The sequence below is a fragment of the Bos indicus genome, chromosome 25 (assembly GCF_029378745.1).
Source record: "Bos indicus isolate NIAB-ARS_2022 breed Sahiwal x Tharparkar chromosome 25, NIAB-ARS_B.indTharparkar_mat_pri_1.0, whole genome shotgun sequence".
In the NCBI taxonomy this organism is placed as follows: Eukaryota; Metazoa; Chordata; class Mammalia; order Artiodactyla; family Bovidae; genus Bos; species Bos indicus.
This window is the reverse complement of record NC_091784.1, coordinates 17,776,405-17,800,673: the sequence shown is the minus strand read 5'-3', so window position 1 is coordinate 17,800,673 and position 24,269 is coordinate 17,776,405. Positions and strand designations below refer to the sequence as shown.

At 45.7% G+C, this 24,269-nt stretch overlaps 1 protein-coding gene across 2 annotated transcripts in view; it reads left to right on the top strand.

The window, feature by feature from the left end:
- The window catches only part of SYT17 (synaptotagmin 17), an 89,114-nt gene extending 71,317 nt beyond the window's left edge, over window positions 1-17,797 (top strand). For both annotated transcript variants that reach the window (XM_019988357.2, XM_070779724.1), the window contains exon 8: window positions 16,347-17,797. In XM_019988357.2, coding sequence (XP_019843916.2) covers window positions 16,347-16,543 — 197 coding nt within the window. In that variant the 3' untranslated portion in view covers window positions 16,544-17,797. The remainder of the gene's footprint in view (window positions 1-16,346) is intronic.
- The last annotated feature ends 6,472 nt before the right edge of the window (window positions 17,798-24,269 follow it).

The window sequence follows — 24,269 nt, the reverse complement described above, 5'->3', positions numbered from 1 at the left end:
CTCATGGCAGAAAGTGAAGAGGAACTAAAAAGCCTCTTGATGAAGGTGAAAGTGGAGAGTGAAAAAGTTGGCTTAAAGCTCAACATTCAGAAAACGAAGATCATGGCATCTGGTCCCACCACTTCATGGGAAATAGATGGGGAAACAGTATCAGACTTTATTTTTCTGGGCTCCAAAATCACTGCAGATGGTGACTGCAGCCATGAAATTAAAAGACGCTTACTCCTTGGAAGGAAAGTTATGACCAACCTAGATAGCATATTCAAAAGCAGAGACATTACTTTGCCAACAAAGATTCATCTAGTCAAGGCTATGGTTTTTCCAGTGGTCATGTATGGATGTGAGAGTTGGACTATGAAGAAGGCTGAGTGCCGAAGAATTGATGCTTTTGAACTGTGGTGTTGGAGAAGACTCTTGAGAGTCCCTTGGACTGTAAGGAGATTCAACCAGTCCATTCTGAAGGAGATCAGCCCTGGGATTTCTTTGGAAGGAATGATGCTAAAGCTGAAACTCCAGTACTTTGGCCACCTCATGCAAAGAGTTGACTCATTGGAAAAGACCCTGATGCTGGGAGAGATTGGGGGCAGGAGGAGAAGGGGACGACAGAGGATGAGATGGCTGGATGGCATCACTGACTCGATGGACATGAGTTTGAGTGAACTCCAGGAGTTGGTGATGGACAGGGAGGCCTGGCGTGCTGCAATTCATGGGGTCACAAAGAGTCGGACATGACTGAGCGACTGAACTGAACTGAACTGAAGACCTTTATTGCATAGTTCTTCTGTGTATTCCTGCCACCTCTTCTTAATCTCTTCTGCTTCTGCTAGGTCCTTATCATTTCTGTCCTTTATCATGCCCATCCTTACATGAAATACTCCCTTGAAAGCTCCAATTTTCTTGAAAAGATCTCTAGTCTTTCCCATTCTATTGTTTTCCTGTATTTCTTTGCATCATTCATTTAAGAAGGCCTTCTTATCCCTTCTTTCTTGTCTCTGAAACTCTGCATTCATTTGGGTATATCTTTCCCTTTCTCCCTTGCCAATACAGGGTTTTTTTTATGTTGTTATTATATGTAAGTATAAATGTATATACATATATGTATGTATAATACATATGTGTATATAATACAAACATACAGGAGACAGTAGAATAAAAATCTCTCAGTCCCCCCACTTAAAGGTCACAACTCTTAACAATTTACTGTAGCCTTCTTTCCAGGAATGTGTGCACCTGTGTGTGTGTGTGTGTGTGATATGTGTGCACATATGTGTGTATAGATCTCCATCCTCTGTTGTTAACATCCAGAATATATAAATATATTTTTCTGCAACTTGCTCTTTGCACATAATATATCTTGGACATTTTCCATATTAATGTATATATTCATTCAGCAAATATTCATGGAGTCGCTCTTGTGAGCCAGGTGCTGTACTTGCAGCAATGAACAAACTGGACAAAAATCCAAGTTTCACCAGGTGAATGCTCCAATGTTGTAAACCAAACAGGCAGTAAACAAAATGGCTGAATTATGCCAAGTAAGAATGATGTTAAGCGCTAGGGAGAAAACTTGATATACTTAAAATGGATGGGTTTTATTCTACGTAGGTAATTTTTTTGAATGAAACAGTGGCTGTGATTTTAATTTGCAGTTCCCCAGTGATTCGTGGTGTGGATCAGCTTTTCATGTGGAAGGAAGAAGACACTGAAGGCAGGGGTGTGCTCTGTGGTCAGTGGTCCAAAGTTGACCTGAATTTTGTTTGGTGGTGTGAGTGGACAGATCCCCAGGGGGTTCGACCCCTCAGTTCAGGCGCAGGACAGTGTTTCTGGCAGAGTGTGGTCTGGTTACTGTGGTCTTTGGGACAAGCTGGCAGGACCCACTGCGGGCGTGTCACCGCCTCCCCAGGGAGTCTTGTCCTGCTCCCGTCTGTCCCCAGTGAGTTACCACACTGCCTTTCTGCTGCAGGATCCAGAGGCCCTGTGACCAGCCACTAACCACATGGTCATACAGACCTGGAAGTTGATATTTCTGTGCTCTAAAGAAGCAAGTAAAGGCTATAAATATAAAAGTACGACAGTTGAGCTGTTTATGTGTTTGGGTTTTTTTTTTCAATTCTTTCATTAATTTTTGAATTTATTTGGCTGTACCAGGTCTTAGTTAGTTCCCTGACCAGGGATCAAACCTAGGCTCCCTGCATCGGGAGCAAGGAGTCTTAGCCACTGGACCACCAGGAAAGTCCCTGGGTTTTGTTTTTTTTTTAATCTCAACATTTTATTAAGAAACTTTAAAAATTTTGAAAGAATGTTTCAGTCAACATCCATATTCCCACCACCTAGATTTCTGTTTGCTTTATCATCACATATCTCCATCTCTCTGTCTCTTAATTCATTTTCTTTCATGCGTTTCAAGGTCACTTGTAGATGTTAGTCCCATTTCTTGTTTTTTAAAATTGACTTTTTGTTGCAGTGTAATATACATGTAGAAAAAGTGCATCAGTCTTAAGCATACATTTCATGAATTTTTATAAAATGAACACACCCCATGTGACTGGCACTCAGATCAAGAAAGAGAATGTTCCCAGAAATTTTCCTGGGCCCCTTTCAGTTACTGCTTTCTCCCCTAGGGGAACCACTGTGATGACTTCTCTTATACATTCATTTTGCTGCTTTTTGACCTTTATGGAAATGGAATCACCACTTCTTTCACTTGACATTATCCTTATGAAATTTATTCATATAATTATGTGTACTTATAGTTTTTCATCACATTTTTAATATAGTATTTCTGTGTATGCTGCTGCTACTGCTGCTAAGTCGCTTCAGTCGTGTCCGACTCTGTGCGACCCCATAGACGGAAGCCCACCAGGCTCCCCCGTCCCTGGGATTCTCCAGGCAAGAACACTGGAGTGGGTTGCCATTTCCTTCTCCAATGCATGAAAGTGAAAAGTGAAAGGGAAGTCGCTCAGTCGTGTCTGACTCTTAGCAACCCGATGGACTGCAGCCCACTAGGCTCCTCCATCCATGGGATTTTCCAGGCAAGAGTACTGGAGTAGGGTGCCATTGCCTTCTCCAATTTGTGTATAACTATACAACAATTTATGTATCTATTCTAAAAGTAGAGTGATATTTAAACGTACTAGAATGTGCCCTTAAGACTTCCCTGGTGGTTCAGTGGTTAAGACTGTGCTTCCAATGTAGGGGGAGTGTGTTCGATCCCTGGTCAGAAAACTTAAGATCCCACATGCCAGGGTGTGGCAAAAAAAAAGGAATGTGCCCATTCAAATTAGTGTCATGGCTTTCAAAGCATAATTTGGGATGTTGTAAGTGCCAAGAGAAGTTGAGTAGAGACCCAGGAGGTCATCAGGACCTGAGTTCATCCCCAGCTCTACCACTGTCATGCTGGCTGGATCCAACCTGGGCCTCTACCTGTCACTAGGATTTGATACCTTGTCTTGCTCTAGGATTCAAGACACAAGCTGCGTTGACCCACATTGCAGGTTAAGGAAGAGTGCCTGGTGGGAAATAAGAAAAATTATATAGGACAAGGGGCTGATTCAGTAGATCCATGATGGGGCCTGGGAACTTGCATTTTTAACAGGCTCCAGGTGATGATGAAGCTGCTGGTCTGGGGACCATACTTTGAGCATCACTGTCTCATATAGATCAGGGATGGGCAAATCACAGCCCCTGGGTCAAATCTGGCCCACTTCCTGTTTTTATTAATAAAGTTTTATTGGAACACAGTGAAAACAAAAATCTGTCTTTCCCTACTCACAACATTTCTGACACCAAACATGGGATTTTTTTTTCCCAGTTCAGCTCCCAATCCAATGGATATTTTGATCTGCTTCTAATGCAGAGTGTCTAACCTGACCACACATGAGAATCCTCTGGGGAGCAGTTCTAGAACACTGGCATCCAGTCTCCCACCCCTGAACCAGTCAACAAAATTTCTTGGGGTGAGGCCCAGGCACTGGTCTCTTTAAAAGTCTTCCAAGTGATTATCATGTTCATGGTATTTCTCCTTTATTTCCTCAATTATTTTAGAAGACAAGGGGCATCTTCTAAAGCTTTAACAGGTGTCTCGTAACTAGCTCAGAAGACAGTTTGCTGTGAACATTTTCTCCCAAAGCAGAGCCAGCATCTCTGAGACAGATGTACAAAGATGATCCTCATTCAGATGTGTAAGTTTTGGTTGTTCATGTTAAAAACAAGCACATTACATTATAGTCACACTTTTAAATGCTTCCTCCTAGACGGTGTGATTCACACACAGATCGGAATGTGATTCTCCAACCCATATGTTGTCCCTGTAAATGCAGGCTCCACGTGGCTCAGTTTCCACGTAGGCATGAAGAAGTGGTCCGGCCGTGGTCTGAAGGAATTGTCAAACAAATCTCAACATTGACTTCTTTCTCTTGGGAAAGGAGGACGATCTGATTCATAAGCCACGGCGACATTCTCAGCAGCACCTTCCCCCTTCACCCCAGTTTGCTCTTTCCCTGAATTTCTTCTGAAATTTCTTCTCTGCTGAGCTCCCAAACCCTCCTGAGCTCAATGAGGTGGCTTCTCTCCCTCCATCTCCCCTCCCAGCTCTCTTTCCCTGCAGATCTTTGTAGCTTCTTGGGTCTCAGTGACTTTCCTTTGATGTCGATGGATTCAGTCTTAAAGAAAGGAAACCTCAAACACATGCTTTTCCCTTAAGGCAGAGTTTCTTAACCCCTGCACTTGATGTTTTGGGCCAGCTTCTGGCCACAGTTCTTTGCTGGGGGGTTGTCCTTTGCATTGTATGATGGTTAGGAGCACCCCTGCCTTCTGCCCTCTAGATGCCAGTGGCTACCCCTCACCCCTACTTGTGACAACCAGTTGTCTCTTGACAGTGCCAAATTTGGGGGACAGAATTGGCCTCAGCTGAGAACCGCTGCATTAAAGGAATCCAACACTTTAAGCCAGCGTCGCCTGCACACCTGGGCAAGAGGAGCCTCTCTCCTAGGCCTTGTACTTTAAATGGGGTGACAGGTCTGAAGGCAAGGAGTCTAGGGAGTCCAGGAGGTGTCCCCACCTGCTGTCCACATCTCCCTTTCTAGATCACTTCAGAGGACTGGTATCCCAGAATTTTCCACCCACATGACCCAAGCCTGCTTAAGGCTTTCTCCAGGTCCATCTTCTGGGAGGCAGGCCATGATGCCAGTGTGTGACCTCTAGACCCGAGCAGATAATAATAGTCCTCTTCTTATAACTAGAGTTGTGTGGACAAAGTAATTTAGTGTATCGATAGTCTGTAGAACAGGGTTAGCCCATGATAAGCTCTATATAAGCGTTAACTGCTATTATTATACTTTTCAATAGTCCCTAAACATGAGACAACTTCCTTGGCTGCTGTGCTGCTGAAGAAGCAGCCATCCATTCAGATGTTGGAGATGAACCTGGCCCTGCTGGGCCTCAGAGAGGTGGTGTGAAGGTCTCCAACCAGGCACCATCATGAGGAGATTTAGGGCCATTCTGACTCTCAGCTCCTCTGGCCTTGACATGCTGGCTGGAGGGCCTGTCGTGAATGTTTTCACTCCTCATCTTGTGTTTGTCTTGTGTCAGGGTCCGTGGAAGGGAGGAATGGGTGAGACGTCTCTTCTTTCTGAGATGGGAGGAGACGAAATGAGCTTTGAGTTTCACTTCCCTCTGTGCCCACGCTGCCTGTGTGACCTTGGACACTCGACCTCCTAAGCCCTGTGAGCCTCTAATTCCCCATCTGTAAGACGGGGGTATAAATAGCATCTTCCCTAACAGGATGGTGGTGTTAAGTCAGAAATGTCGATAAGGTATTGATATTTATTCAGTGCCTAGTAAAAAGAAGTCAGGATTCAGCATTGCTGATTTTAAATTATGTAATACTGTTATCTAAATTGTCACGATGACTGTTAGAAGGGAAAACATGGAGAAAAAGTTCTGTCCGAGCAGCTGCTGTGAATCACAGAATGAGCCAGGAAAGGGTAAAAAACATCATCCTTAAGTCATGGATGAAACGTCTTCGAACCAAAGACATCTCAAAGCTGAAAGGGACCTTAAATCCCCACTTATTGTGTAAATGGAGAAACCAAGGCTCCAGAAAAGAATGATCTACCTGGTTTTAAAGAAAAACCTGAAACAGCTTCTAGGTCTCAGGGAGAAGAAAAAAGAGGTATTTGCAGGCTGTTGGTTCCAGGCTCACTTCCAATCCCAAACTCTGTGGTTGCTCAGGCCCCTTATACCAAATGGTGGGTACGCTCAGCCTCCACGTCCACAAACGCAGGAGACCAACTAAAGTTTGAGGAGGTTTTGCAGAAGTTGAATGCGTACCACATTTGTGGGGTGTCAGTGCTGACCCGTGGGGAGGGGGAAGGAGAGGAAGCAGGGACATGTAGACTGCTTTGGGTTCCCCCAAGAGCTAAGTCATATTAGCCTGATGAAGCGTGAGGATCCCTCCCCAGTGAAGAGTTTGGGAGGACTGTGGAACAGCGAGGATGGGTTTTGGTCACTTAGTGCAGTTTTTTCGAAAACAGGGGAGCAGCTCCACTCAGCACCCAAGAGGTAGCTTTCAGGTAACAGTGACAAGGTGGGGTTCCATGAGTGGGACCCTCCCTGCTTATGGGGGCGTCACCTTGTGAACCAAGCATGCAAAGTGGGGAGCAGCCAAGTCTGCTCCTGCTGGTAAAAGATCAAGATTTTTTTTTTCCCATTTGCAGTGTTTATCACACCCACACTCTTAAGTCATCTAGCTTCCCTTCCAGAATCGTCTGCCTTGGCAAACTAAATTAGCAGCCAAGAGTTTAGCTCTTTCAGGAAAGAACAAAATCGTTTTTACAGCAAATATCAACATGTGCAAGCCTCATCTTGCCCCTGACTCACTCGGGGCACCTAGATGTTGACTGGAGCAGGAATCTCTCTGCACCTCTGGGCCTCGGTCTCCCCAACTGTAAAATGGACCGATGGCAGCAGCTGCCTTAGAGCAGTGGTTCTCAGTGGAGGGGGAGGGGGTAGATTATGTTTGGCCGGGTCTGGAGTTGCTTTGGGTTGTCACAGCTGGGAGAGGACTGCTAGTGGCATCCAGTGGGCAGAGACTGGGGCGCTACAGGGCATCCTGCAGTGCTCAGAAGAGCCCCCCCATTACAGAGAGTGATCTGGCCCCAAATGTCAGCAGTGCAAAGGGTGGGCAATGCCACTCTGGAGGGTTGGTGTGAAGATTAAGTGAGTTAATCCATGTGATGTGCTTAGTCCTGGGCCATGTACACAGTAGGTGCTTAGTAGAGAAGTGGTACTCTCCACGCTCCTTCAAAGCCTTGAGCCTCTCATCCTGCTTTGGTTTTGCCAGTTAGGACTTCCTCAGCTGCATGGCCGTGGTGACTGGCACCACAGAGGCACATATGTTGATGATTCTGTAGAGAGAAATTCCAGAAAGTGTAATGTGCCGGTTGTGTCCGCTCTGCATCTGAGGATGGAGAGAGATGGACTTCGGTGACTCACTGGTCCACACAGAGGGTGATGCTCGGAGACTGTGGCTGTCAGGGTGTTTGAGGTCTGTCGAGGTTGGAGGGAGAGCAGTGTGACAGCTCAGAGCATGTTCCTGGCATAGCTGGCGCTCTCCCGTAATCAGGCAGGGAGGAGAAGTAAAGGGGTTTGAGTAAATTTTCTACTTCCCAAATGCTTTCCATTTATACTTTTAAAAAGGCTTTAAAGTTTTAACTGTTTGAAAGAAAACTGTTTGTACTTCATTTGACCCATTAACCTGGACACTGAGCCTTCCTACAGATTCAGAATCTTAAATTATAAAAACAAATGATCACATGATGCTTAACATCATTAAAACAAATAACCCACTCAGAAAGTGGGCAGAAGACCTGAACAGATATTTCTCCAAAGAAGACATACAGATGACCAACAGGCACATGAAAAAAATGTTAACATCACTAATTCATTAGAGAAATGCAAATCAGAACTACAATGACATATCACCCCACACAAGCGAGAGTAGCTAACAGAAAAAAAGCCACAAATTATAAATGCTGGAGAGCGTGTGGAGAGAAGGGAACCCTCCTACACTGTTGGTGGGGGTGTAAATTGGTACAGCCACTATGGAGAACAGTATGAAGGTTTCTTAAAAAACTAAAGACAGAGCTACCATACTCCTGGGCATATGTCGGAGAAAAACATAATCTGGAAGGATACATGCATCCCAGTGTTCACTGCAGCTCTGTTTACAATAGCCAAGACATGGAAGCAGCCTAAATGTCCATCAACAGAGGAGTGGGTAAAGAAGATGTAGCACATATATACAGTGGAATATTTGTTGTTGTTCAGTCTCTCAGTCGTGTCCAACTCTTTGCGACACCATGGACTGCAGCATGCCAGGCCTCCCTGTCCATCACCAGCTCCCAAAGCTTGCTCAAACTCATGTCCATTGAGTCGGTGATGCCATCCAACCATCTTGTCCTCTGTTGTCCCCTTCTCCTCTTGCCTTCCATCTTTCCCAGCATCATGGTCTTTTTTAACGAGTCAGCTCTTCACATCAGGTGGCCAACGTGTTGGAGCTTCAGATTCAGCATCAGTCCTTCCAATGAATATTTGGGATTGATTTTCTTTAGGATTGACTTGTTTGATCTCCTTGCAGTCCAAGGGACTCTCAAGAGTCTTCTCCAACACCACAGTTCAAAAGCATCAATTCTTCGGCGCTCAGCCTTCTTTATGGTCCATACACGACTACTGGAAAAACCATAGCTTGGACTATATGGACCTTTATCAGCAAAGTAATATCTCTGCCTTTTAATGTGCTGTCTAGGATTGTCATAGCTTTTCTTCCAAGGAACAAGTGTCTTTTAATTTCATGGCTGCAGTCACCATCTGCAGTGATTTTGGAGCCCAAAAAAATAAAGTCTGTCACTGTTTCCATTGTTGCCCCATCTATTTGCCATGAAGTGATGGGACCAGATGCCATGATTTTAGTTTTCTGAATGCTGAGTTTTAAGCCAGTTTTTTCACTCTACTCTTTCACCTTCATCATGAGGCTCTTTAGTTCCTCTTGCTTTCTGCCATAGGGTGGTGTCATCTGCATATCTGAGGTTATTGATATTTCTCCTGGCAATCTTGATTCCAGCGTGTGCTTCATCCAGCCCAGCGTTTTGCAACATGTGCTATGCATATAAGTTAAATAAACAGGATGACAATATACAGCCTTGACATACTTCTTTCCCAGTTTTGAACTAGTCTGCTGTTCCATGTTCAGTTCTAACTGTTGCTTCTTAACCTGCATACAGGTTTCTCAGGAGACAGATAAAGTGGTCTAGTACTCCCATCTCTTGGAGAATTTTCCACAGTTTGTTGTGATTCACACCATTAAGGGCTTTAGCACAGTCAATGAAGCAGATGTTTTTCTGGAATCTCTTGCTTTTTCTGTGATCCAACAGATGTTGGCAGTTTGATCTCTGGTCCTTTGCCTTTTCTAAATCCAGCTTGTACCTCTCGAATTTCTGCTTTCACATACGTTGAAGCCTGGCTTGGAGGATTTTGAGCATGACCTTGCTAGCATGTGAAATGAGTGCAGTTGTGCAGTAGTTTGAACATTCTTTGGCATTGCCTTTCTCTGGGATTGGATTGAAAACTGACCTTTTCCAGTCCTGTGGCTACTGCTGAGTTTTCCAAATTTGCTGATATATTAACTACAGCACTTTAACAGAATCATCTTTTAGGATTCTGGAATAGCTCAGCTGGAATTCTATCACCTCCATTAGCTTTGTTCATAGTGATGCTTCCTAAGGCCTAATGGGACTTCACACTCCAGGATGTCTGGCTCTAGGTGAGTGATCACACTATCGTGGTTATCTGGGTCATTAAGATCTTTTTTGTATAGTTCTTCTGGGTATTCTTGCCACCTCTTCTTAATATCTTTTGTTTCTGTTAGATCCATACCATTTTTGTCCTTTATTGTGCGCATCTTTGTGTGAAGTGTTCCCTTGGTATCTCTAATTTTCTTGAAGAGATCTCTAGTCTTTCCTATTCTGTTGTTTTCCTCTACTTCTTTCCATTGTTCTCTTAGGAAGGCTTTCAATGGAATATTACTTAGCCATTGAAAGGAATGAAATAATGCCATTTGCAGCACCATGGACAGACCAAGGGGCTCAGAGCAGCCCCCATAACAGTGAACCATCAGAGTCATACCGAGTGAATGAAGTCAAACAGAGAAGGAGAAATACCATAGGACATCTCTTGTCTGTGGAGAAAAGGGAACCCTCTTACACTGTTGGTGGGAATGCAAACTAGTACAGCCACTATGGAGAACAGTGTGGAGATTCCTTAAAAAACTGGAAATAGAACTGCCTTATGATCCAGCAACCCCACTGCTGGGCATACACACTGAGGAAACCAGAAGGGAAAGAGACACGTGTACCCCAATGTTCATCGCAGCACTGTTTATAATAGCCAAGACGTGGAAGCAACCTAGATGTCCATCAGCAGATGAATGGATAAGAAAGCTGTGGTACATATACACAATGGAGTATTACTCAGCCATTAAAAAGAATTCATTTGAATCAGTTCTAATGAGGTGGATGAAACTGGAGCCCATTATACAGAGTGAAGTAAGCCAGAAGGAAAAACATAAATACAGTATACTAACGCATATATATGGAATTTAGAAAGATGGTAACAATAACCCGGTGTACGAGACAGCAAAAGAGACACTGATGTATAGAACAGTCTTATAGACTCTGTGGGAGAGGGAGAGGGTGGGAAGATGTGGGAGAATGGCAATGAAACATGTAAAATATCATGTAGGAAACGAGTTACCAGTCCAGGTTCGATGCATGACGCTGGATGCTTGGGGCTGGTGCACTGGGACGGCCCAGAGGGATGGTATGGGGAGGGAGGAGGGAGGAGGGTTCGGGATGGGGAACACATGTATACCTGTGGCGGATTCACTTTGATATTTGGCAAAACTAATACAATTATGTAAAGTTTAAAAATAAAATAAAATTGGAAGTGAAAAAAAAAAAAAAATAAAAAGTGATACAAATGAACTTATTTACAAAACTGAAATAGACTCACAAACTTAGAAAATGAACTTACAGTTTCTAGGTGGAAGGGATCTTTGGAAGGGATGGTGACAGGCACACACAGCTGTATTTAAAATGGATAACCAAAAAGGACATATTATATTAATATAGCACATGGAACTCTGCTCAGTGTTATGTGACAGCCTGGATGGGAGGTGGGTTTGGGGGAGAATGGATACATGTATATATATGACAGAGTCTATTTGCTATTCACCTGAAACTTACAGCATTGTTAATTGGCTATCCTCGAACACAAAATAAAAAGTTCAAATAAATAAATAAATGATCACACAGTGACCATCCCCGAGCTCTGTGAAGGAGGAAAGGATTGTTTGCCCCTTCATCAAATGGCCCTGTACTACTCTAAGTTCTGGTATCTGTCTGGTAGTCACGGTCCACTAAATTGATTAAAATTACTCCAGATGGGGAAAGCCGATGACCAAGTATATTTGAATTATGTCTAAATTCATGAAGAATAAATAAGATCTAAGAGAAAATGTGAGGCCCCCTCTGCATAGGTTTTGTGCTTGGACTTTGTGACATCTATGCCTTTTTAAAAATTGAATATGGTTAATTTGCAATGTTGTGTTAAGTCAAGTGTACAGCAAAATGATTCAGTTATACACATACACACACATTCTTTTCGATTATTTTCCATTATAGGTTACTCAAGATATTGAGTATAGTTCCCTGTGCTATACAATAGGTCCTTGTTGACATCTGCGCCTTTCTGTCACTCTCTGGATTATTCAGGTTGTTCAGAAAATTCCTCCAGACGATGAGGATAAATTAGAGCATATACATTGTGAAGATATATACTAATGATGGTAGTAAAATGAGTCCCCATGACAGTCAGTGGGGATATTTGGGGTGCCTCACAATAAAATTTCTAGATATTATTGTTTTTGAAAGGGAGAAATATAGGGATCTAGTTTTGAGGAATTTACTTCATATACAGGGTTGTTTTTTTTTTTTTTTTTTTTTTTGCTGCAAATACTGCATGTTGCCACCAGCTCGCTCAGTGACTTGGCTTCCTTGTGTACAGGGTGGAGTGGGCCAGGGATATCTAGCCTCCTGTCTCTGAGCCGCTCTCTGGATTCAGTCAATATCCAGTGTAATTCCTTATGCTCTCCACCAACACAATCCCTGGAATTGACAGAGATGGCCAACTTGATGTTCTCCCAGGCAACGTTTATGATAGAAGTCATTAGTTTTATTCAGGGTATTACAATTTGCATTTTAAATGTTTGGCTTTTAAAAGACTGCTAAGATTGCCATAACTTTTCCAAGTGATTTGCAAGTCCCGAAGCCTGCCAATTAGCTCAGATGGCCGTAGCAACGACTGCTTCCCGTCAGAACGGCTGAATCACTGAAGAGCGACCACCCTTCAAGAGCTGAATGATTCACCAAGCCAAGTTACTTTGCACATTGGGATAAGAAGCGTAGGCTATCAGATTTCTGTTCATACTTCTGCCCCTTCTGCTGATTTCGATGTAGATTCTCTAATAGAGGCTTATTTTTTCCTTTGTTTTTTTTTCCCCCAAAATTATATATTCTTGTTAGAAGCTCAAACTGTACATACTTATATAATAAGTACAGAAAGTAGAAAGTTCTGTTTCCCTTCCCTAGAGAGAGCTGCTCTGAACAATTTTGTGAATAGTCTTCCAGATATTGTTTTCTAATCTATATATTGGGTTGACCAAAACATTCATTTGGGTTTTTCCATACGATCTTATGGAAAAATCTGAACGAATGTTTTGGCCAACCCAATATCATTTTTTTTTTCTTTTTTTTTTTAAGCAAAAAGAGATTGTGTTTACATATACTGTTTTTGCAACTAGATTTTGTCTCCTAGCAATATGTCTTGGAGACGTTTCCATCTTGTATATATAGGTCTGTCTCATTTTTAACCATGGTGCTGGTTTCCATGGTATTGTCACATCAGAAATTATTAGTCCTCTCCAGTGTTTGTCTGGGTGCTCCCAAAGCTGATCCTAAGACAAGACTTGGGTGCAAGCAGGCTACTAGGAAGGTGATCCCAGGAAATACTGATAAGAGGTTGGGCAAGTGAGACCAGAAAGGGAGGCAGGCGAGTGAAGGATGATCCATGAGGGGGTAACTGGAGCTTGGGAGGCGGGACCACTGGCAGGTTCATTGATCCTCCAGGACTCACAGAACTTGGAAAAGCTGTTATACTCATGGTTATAGTTCACTGCAGTGAAAAGATACAGACTCAAACCAGCAAAAGGCAGAGTCCAGGAGAGACCAGGCATGAGTTACAAATGTCACGTGGACAGCATTTCATTCTCCCAATAGTGACATGTGGCAACATGCTCGGAGGATCACCAACCAGGGAAGCTCACTGAAGGCTTCGTGTCTAGAATTTGGTTTAGGGGTCAGTCGTGCAAGCATGGCTGACAGTCTGGGTGGCTGACCCTAGTCCCCAGCCTTTTCTGAGGTCAAGTTGCTCTTGTGTGGCCCAAGGCCCCTGCGAAAGTCACGTGGTCAGCATACACTGGCATGTCCCAGGCAGAGCACAGCAGGTGCTCACCGTGGGATGTCAGCAACAAAGGCTAGGGGTAGCCTCCATGGTGGGCAGGATATCAACAGCCTCACTCACACTTGCTCGTGAAGTGTTTTTGTTGTTTCCATTTTTCATGCTCACAAATGATGTTCTAGAGGAGGGGTTGGCAAACATCTTTGTAAAGGACCAGATAGTAAATATTTTCAGCGTTGAAGGCCACACGGTCCCTCTTGCAGCTACTCAACTCTGCTGCTGTAGCACAAAAGCAGCTGCAGGCATTGTGTGAACAAACAGATTTGACTGGGTTCCAGTAAAACTCTATTTACAAAAAACAGGTACAGACCAGGTTTGGCTTGAGGGCTCCAGTTTGTCAGCCCCTGCTACGGTGGATAATTCTTTTATGTGTATCTTTGTCCCTTCGTGCAGGTAATTCTACGGGACAGATCTCTGGAGGTAGAATTGGTGGGTCTTAAGCAATGACATTCTTATTTTGAGCAGATACTCTGCCCAAAAGATGAAACTGCTTCCTCTTTCACCAACAGTACCTGAGAATATTTGAGATTTCTTTTCTTAAAACCACTTCCCAAAGAAGCAAAACCACTAGGCTGTTTCTCCATTTTCATTCTTGAGTTTTGCAGAGGCAGAGGAAGATAGAACATTTTATCCCCAGGGAAAAAGCCCAAATGGGGCCTGAAATGGTCTCCTGATATCTTGCTTTAGATGTGAGGCCTACAGGAAAAGGGACTCTGGTAACTTGTTTTCATTTGGTGAAAGTTTAACCTTCCATTCCCTACGAGGTGTGGTTCAAGAGTCCTGCATGTTGCCTATTCAAAGAAGTTGTGCTTGTTTGTTTTTTCAGATGCATCAGAGAGCTTCTCAGCAGTTTCCTTTATTAAGCAAAGACTAGTCCTAATTTTTCTCTTCTGTAAGGGGTTTCCCTATAAATCAGGTCTACCTACGCATAGTGGCCACTTTACCAGATGTATGAAAAATGAACGCGGTCCAGTTTTTGTTCGTGGAGCTGATAGGTATGGGACACTGTTGATGGAGTGAACTTACCGCAGTTCACTCTGGTCTTTTGGGGCTTAAAACAATGGATAGGGTTTTTGTTTTTCCACTTTTCTTCTTTTCCCCTTATTTTTATCATTTGGAATTCTTGATGTGAATCCCACAGAGGAGAACAGAGATTTGTTAGCGTTCAGTCTCTGTTTTGGGTTGCATATTTTAGCTGGTTTGTTTGATAATGGGCACCCCTTCTGGGATCTGCTCGCCTGTGCTCTGCTCACGCTGGGTGAATCTTTGATAGTCCTCATTCTGTAGTCCTTCATTTATAACACAGACAAACACAGCCTGCTTTCCCGTCAGCGAGATGGCATGCCCTGACTCCCCACATGCAGATAAGGAATTAGGCAGAACTCGGCTGGAAAGATAAATCAAGCTATCTCATTAGGCTTGAAAGACACGAATTAAGCTTGCATGGGAATTAACAGCCTTCTGAAGGGACATACCGTGCAACAAAGGGAGAAGAAATTGCCAGAGCCCTTTCTCTCAGGAACCTTGCCTCTGCAGCCTGTCTCTTTCATAAAGGTCAACAGGTAGAAATTGAGGATTGAAAGAGCAGTGTAGTGTTTGTTGAGTACTTATTAAGTGCCAAGGCTGCACTTACTAAGAAGAGGGTGGCAGAGGATGAGATGGTTAGAAAGCATCACCTACTCAATGAACATGAATTTGAGCAAACTCTGGGAGACAGTGAAGGACAGGGAAGTCGGGTGTGCTAAAGTCCATGGGGTTGCAAAGAGTCGGACACAACTTAGCAACCGAACAACATTAAGTGCCAGAATCTCAGTGCAGGCTCCTAAGGTAGTTAAGATTCCCGTGTAACCGAGGAGGAAACTGAGTGTCAGAGGGGCTCCTTTGCTTATCTCAGGGGTCCCAGAGCTGTCCAATGACAGAGCCAGGATTCACTCTTTGTGACCCCATGGGCTGTATAGTCCATGGAATTCTCCAGGCCAGAATACTGGAGTGGGTAGCCTTTCCAAACTTCTCCAGGGGATCTTCCCAATCCAGGGATCGAACCCAGGCCTCCCACATTGCAGCGGATTCTTTACCAGCTGAGCCACAAGGGAAGCCCGAGAATACTGGAGTAGGTAGCCTATCCCTTCTCCAAAGGCTCTTCCCGACCCAGGAATCGAACCAGGGTCTCCTGCATTGCAGGCAGACTCTTTACCAACTGAGCTATGAAGGAAGCCCTAGGATTCATCTAGGATGTCTGTTCTCATGACCTACAGCTTAACCAGGTGGTTCTTATCTGGGGTGAATTGACGCCCTGGAGATACTGGGCCCTGTGTGGAGATTTGGGGATTGTGGGTGAAAATGGCAGCTGGTGGTAGAGGCCTGAAGTGCTGCTGGACAGCCTACAGCGCACAGGCTGCCCCCACAGAGAATTTCCAGCCCCTGCCTCAGCAGTGCGGCCTTCAGAACCTGGTTCGAGCACTCAGCGGGACTCCAGTGGTGGCTGGGCGGGTCCACCGGGACTACCCGGCTGTCATGCCCTGAGGGCAGCGTGGTGAGGCTGCAGGGTCAGAGGTCAAAAGCTGCAGCTAAGGGACTTACGGGAGGATGAGGAGGGAATCGGGGAATTTTCCGGGGTTAAAAGAAACAGTGTTCTGAAAACAAGGACTCGCGCCTGCCGTCGAGGCGTATGGAGACTAACGCCTCTGTCCTGCCTCCCCTGCCCCTCTGGTTAGTGTTCGGCCACAACATGAAGAGCAGCAACGACTTCATCGGGAGGATCGTCATCGGCCAGTACTCCTCCGGCCCCTCGGAATCGAACCACTGGCGGCGGATGCTCAGCGCCCACCGCACGGCCGTGGAGCAGTGGCACAGCCTGCGGTCCCGGGCCGAGTGCGACCGCGTGTCCCCTGCCTCACTGGAGGTGACCTGAGGGCCATGGGGACGGCAGCTGTCATCTGTGGAAACAAGGAAGAAAACTTAGGACAAAAAAAATGCCATATGTGTATACTGTTCCATCCGCACACACACACCACACACACACCCATACACACCCAACTCCTCTCAGAACCAAGAGGACACTGACTATTGATCACACACTGGCCGCCCTTGAGGAGTGGGGCCTGAGAACTTTCCAGAAGCCCCATCCATCCATTAGCCGCAAGCTGAGCGGGCTCTGCCATGAGACTTATGGGCAGTGCTTAATCTCCTGGATCCTTCTGCCCTAAAATGCTCTTTCAACCCTCAAGCCAGAGAAAAGACCTCCCCGAGGGTGCCAACCTCCACTGAGATGAAGTTTTCCAAGAGTCTGGCCAGTGTCTCAGAGTTGGACATGACTGAGTGACTGACACTTTCACTTCACTTTCACTTTGGCCAGTGTTGGGAGGCCTAACCGCCCCCCCCAAACCCAAAATGCGCACCCACTGGGTGACTCCCGAACAGCCTGCTGTTCCCAGAGGTTCCTCAAACTACCTTTGCCCCAACGTGTAAGTACTTTGTCTTCTCTTTAGTGGGTGTGATACATAGATTAGACTATCTGAAGAAACCAAACGGCAACAAAAAATAGTCCAGTGTCAGAAGCCTCTCCTGGCTTCCCTGAAGCCGTCCTTGTGTTAGCTTCTCCCTGGGGACTCCCCGTGGATATGTGTGTGGATGTTCTGGCGTGTGTGCCCTCAGGTGAGCGTGTGTATGTGTGTATGTGCCTGTGTGTCCCCTTGGTGCGCGAGGCACTGGCCGGGACCTCAGGCCTGAGCACTCCTCCTGTCTGCCTTGCCTGTCAGTGAAGTTTCACTCACCACCCTCCTGTGTGTCAAGACCCCACCTCAGTAACAGTAGCGTGTGTGAATAGCAAGTTAATAGAATATGATAGAGCAGAAGTAACATTTTTTGACCAAACCATGGTGATTGTGACTCCCAGAAGACCTGCAGAGGACAGTTACATGGAATAAAAAGGCCACCACGCCCACCACGCCCCCACCCAAGAGTCTCCCTCTTGTCACACTCTGAGGGTCTCGCTGTGTTTTGTGTGTGAACCAAAGTCACTTCTCTTGTGCTAAGAAATTAGTGTAGTTAGAATAGATCTCTCTCTCTCTCTGTTGGATGCTTCTGTATCTCTTCCCACAGCGTGTTGTCTGGTATAATGGGGAGCTGTTTATTGAAATTAAAGATTGTTTATTTGTGCCATGCATTTGAGTTATCTTTTTCTTCATGAACACGGGCATGGAGGGTAGGAGGGTATTTCAGTTACTGTCTCTGTGTAAAAACTCAAAGCACTGGTGTTTATCATGCTCACAGATCTCATGGGTCCAGAATTCAGACCAGGCACAGGGATGGCTTGTCCTTGCCCCATGATACCTAGGATCTCAGTTGGGACACTCGAGGGCCACAGTGGGTGTAACCAGACAGCCAGTCATGCTGGACATTGTTGGTTAGACTTGTGTGTGGTCTAGGCAGAAAGGACAGTTAAAACATTAAGGCATATTTATCTGACAACTGACAGGAGAACTTGTGTAAAAGAAGATAAGGATTTATGTCAGGTCCCTCCTGTTCCAAGCAACGGGAACTTAACACCAAATTGTTTAAGCCACAAAGGAAGTCCTGGCTTTAGGCATAGCTGGATCCAGAGGCTCTCCTGGACAGGCTCTCCCCATTCAGGGAGCATCATGGTTACCAGCAGCTTAATAATTTCAACTCGTACTCATCGTTAAGACCCAGGTTCAATTGCCAAGACAGAAATGACAGCTCCTTCCTGTCCTGCCCACAAGAAGCTTTTCTGTTTAACTTTTTTAACAACAACTACCTCTAACTAAGGCCTTACTGCGTACTAAGCCCAATGCCAGCACAGCCTTATTTAATTCTCACAACAACCTCTTGACAAGGGAGCTATTATTATCCCCATTTTCCAGGTGAGGAAAGGAAGAGTTTTTTCCTGTAAAACTGTTCATTTGTTCAGGACAAGAGCCATGGCTACTTAGCTTTCTATTGGCCATGTCCAGTAAAAGGGGCTTGACCTAGGTAAACCTCGTGGGCTGAGATGGGTCCACTCCTGGCCCCATTGGGCTTTCCAGGATCCCCTCGTGGGTCCTCTGGTGCCTCCCACTCTGGAGTGGAGGTGGCATGAAGGTCAAGGGGGAAAGACAGGGAGATTGCCTTAGGTTATGTTTCTAAGGAGAGAAAAGGAGAAGCTTTTCCTTCTTTATAAAACACCTTCCTGCCCATGGTTGCACAGAAGAGGAGAGAAATATGAGAGAATAAACAGAATGAGGGAAAACAGGACTAGAGATGTTACACGGTGATTGGCTTTGGAGCCAGAGAAGCCACGGTTCAGACCTCAGGCCCAGCACTCCCTGCCTGCACCCTCATCAAGTCTCAGAGCTGCTCTGGGACCCAGGTTCCTCATTATCTCAGGTGGGACACTTTTGAAGCTGATGTTGAGGCAAGGACTTGGGTTCAGTTCAGCGCAGTTCAGTCACTCAGTCGTGTCCGACTCTTTGCGACCTCATGGACTGCAGCACGCCAGGCTTCCCTGTCCATCACCAATTCCTGGAGCTTACTCAGACTCATATCCATCAAGTTGGTGATGCCATCCAATCATCTCGTCCTCTGTCATGCCCTCCTCCCGCCTTCAATCTTCCCCAGCACCAGGGTCTTTTCAAACGAGGTAGCTCTTCCCATCAGGTGACCAAAGTATTGGAGTTTCAGCTTCAGCATCAGTCCTTCCAATGAATATTCAGGACTAATTTCCTTTAGAATTGACTTGGGTGCAAGGACTTGGGTATGATGGCTTATTTGGGAGGTGACCCCAGGAATCATAAACGGAAGGATAAGTCAGGGGAAGGAGGAACACCATCAAAGCCTGCTTTAATTGGCATTGTGAGTAGCTAGGGCTCAGTCATGCTGGGGACCCACATATTAATAGAATACACTTGAGAGTGACCACTACAGGGAAACTGGACTTTTTAACTACTGCATCTTATTGCTCAGGGCCTGAGGGGTACCCCCGTTGGCATTCAGCGTTGGACACTTTAGCACTGTCCTGTTGGGCTGAGCCAACTTGGGTAGCATAGAGAACTCCCCGGGCAGAGAACGAGGGTGTGCTCGAGCAGATGAGCTGTCCCCATGGGTGGTCCAGCCCACGGCAGCCTCGTGGGCACTTGGGTAATGAGGGTTGCAAGTGGGGCATCCCCAGCACCTGCTACCCTCGTTCCCAATAACCAGAGGGCTGACCAAGCACCGTGCCAAGTGCTAAGTGTCTCATTTCATCCTCCTGCAGCAACCCACATGGGAGATGTTGTTAGTTCCCTCTTATAAATGAGGAGGCTGAGGCTTCATGAGATTAAGTGGTGAGTAAGCAGTGGAGATAGAATGCCAGCCCAGGCATTCTAGCTGGCTGACTCTAGAGCCTGGTATGAGCTAAATTGTAGCTCCCCCAAGCTCGTGTACTGAAACCTTAACCCCCACGACCTCAGCGTGTGACTGTGTTGAGAGATGGGACTCCTTAAAGGTGATTCAGGTTAAATGAAGTCATCAGGGTGGGCCCTGATCCAATACAACTGGTGTCCTTACATTAAGGGGAGGTGAGGACACAGAGACAGACACACACTGAGGGAAGGTGATGTGCGGAGACATGGGGAGAAGGCGGCATCTACAAGTCAAGGAGAGAGGCCTGGAGACCCAGGCCAAGGACAGTGCCTTTCCGGGAACGGCTTCTGCCAACACCTGGACTTGGGACTTCTGGCCTCCAGAACTGTGAGGCAGTGAAGCTGTGCTATTTGAGGCACCCCATCTCTGGAACTTTGTTGTAGCAGCCCTAACACACTTAAATCAGAGCCAGTGTGGCTGACCACTGTGCTGGACTGACTCATCTGAAAACAGGATGGCAGTTTCTACCCCGCAAGGCTGCAGGTGGTATGAGGATGAGCCAGGATAATGCCGGCAAGGTCTTAACACACTGCACTTGCTGGCTGTTCCTACTGGACACGCATCGGGCAGTGCTTGCTGATTATAGACAGAACAGCGGAGCACAGGTGTCACAGCCGTCCACGCCTCCTGATTCCTTTCCTTTCTGGGTGGCCTGTCTTCCACTGCCAATGGGATCACTGTCCTTTTTTCAGGGTCAAAAATACCATTTAAAATAATTAGGAATGAGCACCACTAAGCAAAAATTTTAAACTTATGCCTAGAAAAAAGACTGGAAGACATTGCCCTGAAGGTCGCAGGGGTTATCTTTTGGGAAGTCATTTTGCTACAATTTTATACCTTCCAATTCAGTGTTTTGGAGGGTCCTATAGTGATCTCATGGTAGTTTAATGTATATTGAGCGCTTAAGTGTCAGGCATTGTTCTAAGCACTTGTATGAGGGAAGGTATTGATTTATTTCCATTTTTCAGATGAGGAAACCAAAGTTAAGAGGGATTAAATAATCAGTGTGTGGTCACACAGAAGCACGTCTGAAATTTAAACACAGATACAGATATGCCTGAATTGGAAAGTATGAAATAAACCAGCTTCTACTGTCCCTTTTATAATGGTGGTGGGGGGCAGGGAACTTTATTTTACTTACTAGTAAATAAATGACAATTTTTAAAAAGTAAGAAACTAAAGGAGATGATAGATAGATGATAGGAAGAAAGAAATAGATCTTTGCTGAACCCACAGGTCACCATGAGCACAGTGGGTGTATGTGTGCATGTATAGGGTCGAGGGGCGAGTAATGCCTTTAAGAAACCAGAAAATATATATTGTGTTACGAAGAGACCTCTACAACCTCCAAATGGCAGCAAAGATCCTATATGTTAAGTGAATAAATTGTCTATGTTCTAGACAGTAAACTTGAAGTCTGGAGCAGGGGGTGCAAACTATGGCCTACAGGCCAAATCCAGCCCACTACTCTTTTTTGTGAATAAAGTTTTACTGGAACCCAGTCAGGCTCATTCCTAAGATTCAGAGTTGTGGCCTGCAAAGCCACTACTATCTGGCTCTTTACAGAAAAAAATTAAGTTGCAGTTATGTAGGATGAATAAGTCTAGGGGTCAAAGGTACAGCGTGATGGTTATAGTTAACAGCACAGTCCTGAATGCTGGAAATTTGCAAAGAGTAGATTTCAGGTGCACTCAGCACACACAAAAGGAGATGATATGTTAATTATTTTGCTGTATCATTTCACTATATATATATAGTGAAATGTTGTACATCATCATGTTGTACACCTTAAATATTCTTCTTAAAAGAATTCTTGCTGCTGCTGCTGCTGCTAAGTCGCTTCAGTCGTGTCCGACTCTGTGCAACCCCATAGACGGCAGCCCACCAGGCTTCCCCGTCCCTGGGATTCTCCAGGCAAGAACACTGGAGTGGGTTGCCATTTCCTTCTCTAAAAAGAATTCTTAATTCTTCTTAAAAAAACAGAATTTCTAAGAAAGTTTGCTTGCCCCTGTCTAGAGTAAGGTAACATGGATGTACATATGACTCCCCGGGGATCTAGTCAAAATGCAGGTTCCAATTCAGCAGGTCAGGGCTGGGGCCTGAGATTATGCATTTAATGCGCTCCCAGGAGATGCCACTGCTGCTCTCCATGAACCACACACTGGGCTGAGCATGTCACAAATACTTGTGGTGTTTCCTTCAGAGCAGGGTCATGATCCCATTTACCAAAATCTCCAGCCACCACATATTATCAACACGGATCATTTAGGAGGTTTATTTGCCAAATCAAAGGACCCTTCACTTTTCAAAAGCATTTCCGGTGCCCTGTGTCTGCTGACCCTCCTTGTCCACCTGGTCCATTCACACAGAGGGTGTTTGACATGACAGCAGGGGCCCCTGAAGGACAGTCAGCACACCAGATGATGGAGAGTGGGGAGAAAGCATCCCAACTGTCTTCCGTGTTTATGTTTTTATATCAACTTTTAAAATAAGTCAATTTCGGGGAGGACTGTTTTATAACAGGGTATATTAGTACAGTAAGTTGTATGTGCATATCACATATAATAAACATGTCATTTCTAAATGAATAAATGTGCATGCTCCAGGGCACACCCCCACAAAGCTTGGAGGCAAGGGGTAGACAAGAGTTCTGCTATGGCTGAAAACGGGCCTGGGCTGTGCTCCTAGCATGAGTCAGGCCTTGGCAGGCTTTCAGCCCTGCGTGGGCTGGCAAAGCACACTATGTGGGCACGAGTTAAGTTATTCCTCGCAGGCACAGCTGGGTGGTGCAAAGAGAAAGTGAGTGATTGGGACACGTTTGTGCCCGTGAATGCCAGCCACACAAAGTGTCAGGGCACCTGGCTGAGCATTTCAGGAGAGAAAGGGGGTAGTGTTCAGAGAAGGCCAGGTAAAGACTTGCACAGAATCAATGACAATCACAGCAAAATTTGCTATCATGCATTCAACACCTGCTATTTGCCAGCTTCTATGCTGAGTATTACAGACAAATGATTACATTTAAACTTGGTGAGGTAGGCACTGTTAGTGGGGGTTTCCCTGGTGGCTCAGATGGTCAAGATTATCTGCCTGCAGTGCAGGAGACCTGGGTTCAATCACTGGGTCAGGAAGATCCCCTGGAGAAGAAAATGGCAACCTACTCCAGTATGTTTGCCTGGAGAATCCCATGGACAGAGGAGCCTGGGGGCTACAGTCCATAGTGTGGCAAAGAGTTGGACACGACTGAGCAACAAACACTTTAAGGTAGTTATTATCCCCTATTTTATAAAGGAGGAAAGAGAGGCTCAGAGAGGCAGAGTGACTTGCCTGTGGATACAGGAAGACTCTGATTTTTAGAGGTATCAATTTTTAAATGCAACAAGATTCCAATAAAACACCATCATTTAAGTTTGAACACACTAGAACCGTACACTAACAATAACATTTGCTTCTCTTTGTTGAACACTTCCTCTACATCAAGAACCTTCTACCAGTGCCTTCTTTAACCTCTGAAAGACCGGGGAGGAGTTGCCACACCTGGCCTTCCTCCTCGCTGCAGGGAATCCAGGGCTCAGCAGCAGATGAGGTGGGGACCGGCTGAGCCCAAGTGCTGAGGCCCTGCCTGAAGGGGGCGCCCTCTCTCAGTTCAGTTCAGTTCAGTCTCTCAGTCGTGTCCCACTGTTTGCGACCCCATGGACTGCAGCACGCCAGGCCTCCCTGTCCAGCATCAACTCCCGGAGTTTACTCAAACTCACGTCCATTGCAGGGAAGGCAATGGCAACCCACTCCAGTACTCTTGCCTGGAAAATCCCATGGACGGAGGGGCCTGGTGGGCTGCAGTCCATGGGGTTGCTAAGAGTCGGACACGACTGAGCTTATATTTTCACTTTGTCTGAGGGCACCGAGATGCTTTGTCTCCTGTGCCAGGCTGGGACGTGCATGTTGCTATTGTCCCATCTTACAGTCCCAAGGGATGCAAACCCAGGCCCAAGGTCACTCGTGGCTTGGAAGCAGGACTGTGCTTCCTCTTAGTTCTCCGAAGCGGGCCGGCCAGGGGCAGCCTTCGGGCTGTCACTCTGAGCTGACCTCGGTGTGCGGGAAGGAGGGAGGTGGGAGAAGGAGGGGAGGGGAGAGGGCGGAGACTGGGGTCTCTCTACCCAGTCCTCCTGAGTTCTGGGCAGGAGAGCCATCGGACCCGGCAGGGCCTCTTTCCCCTGCTCAAGCCGGGAGGCAGCTTTCTC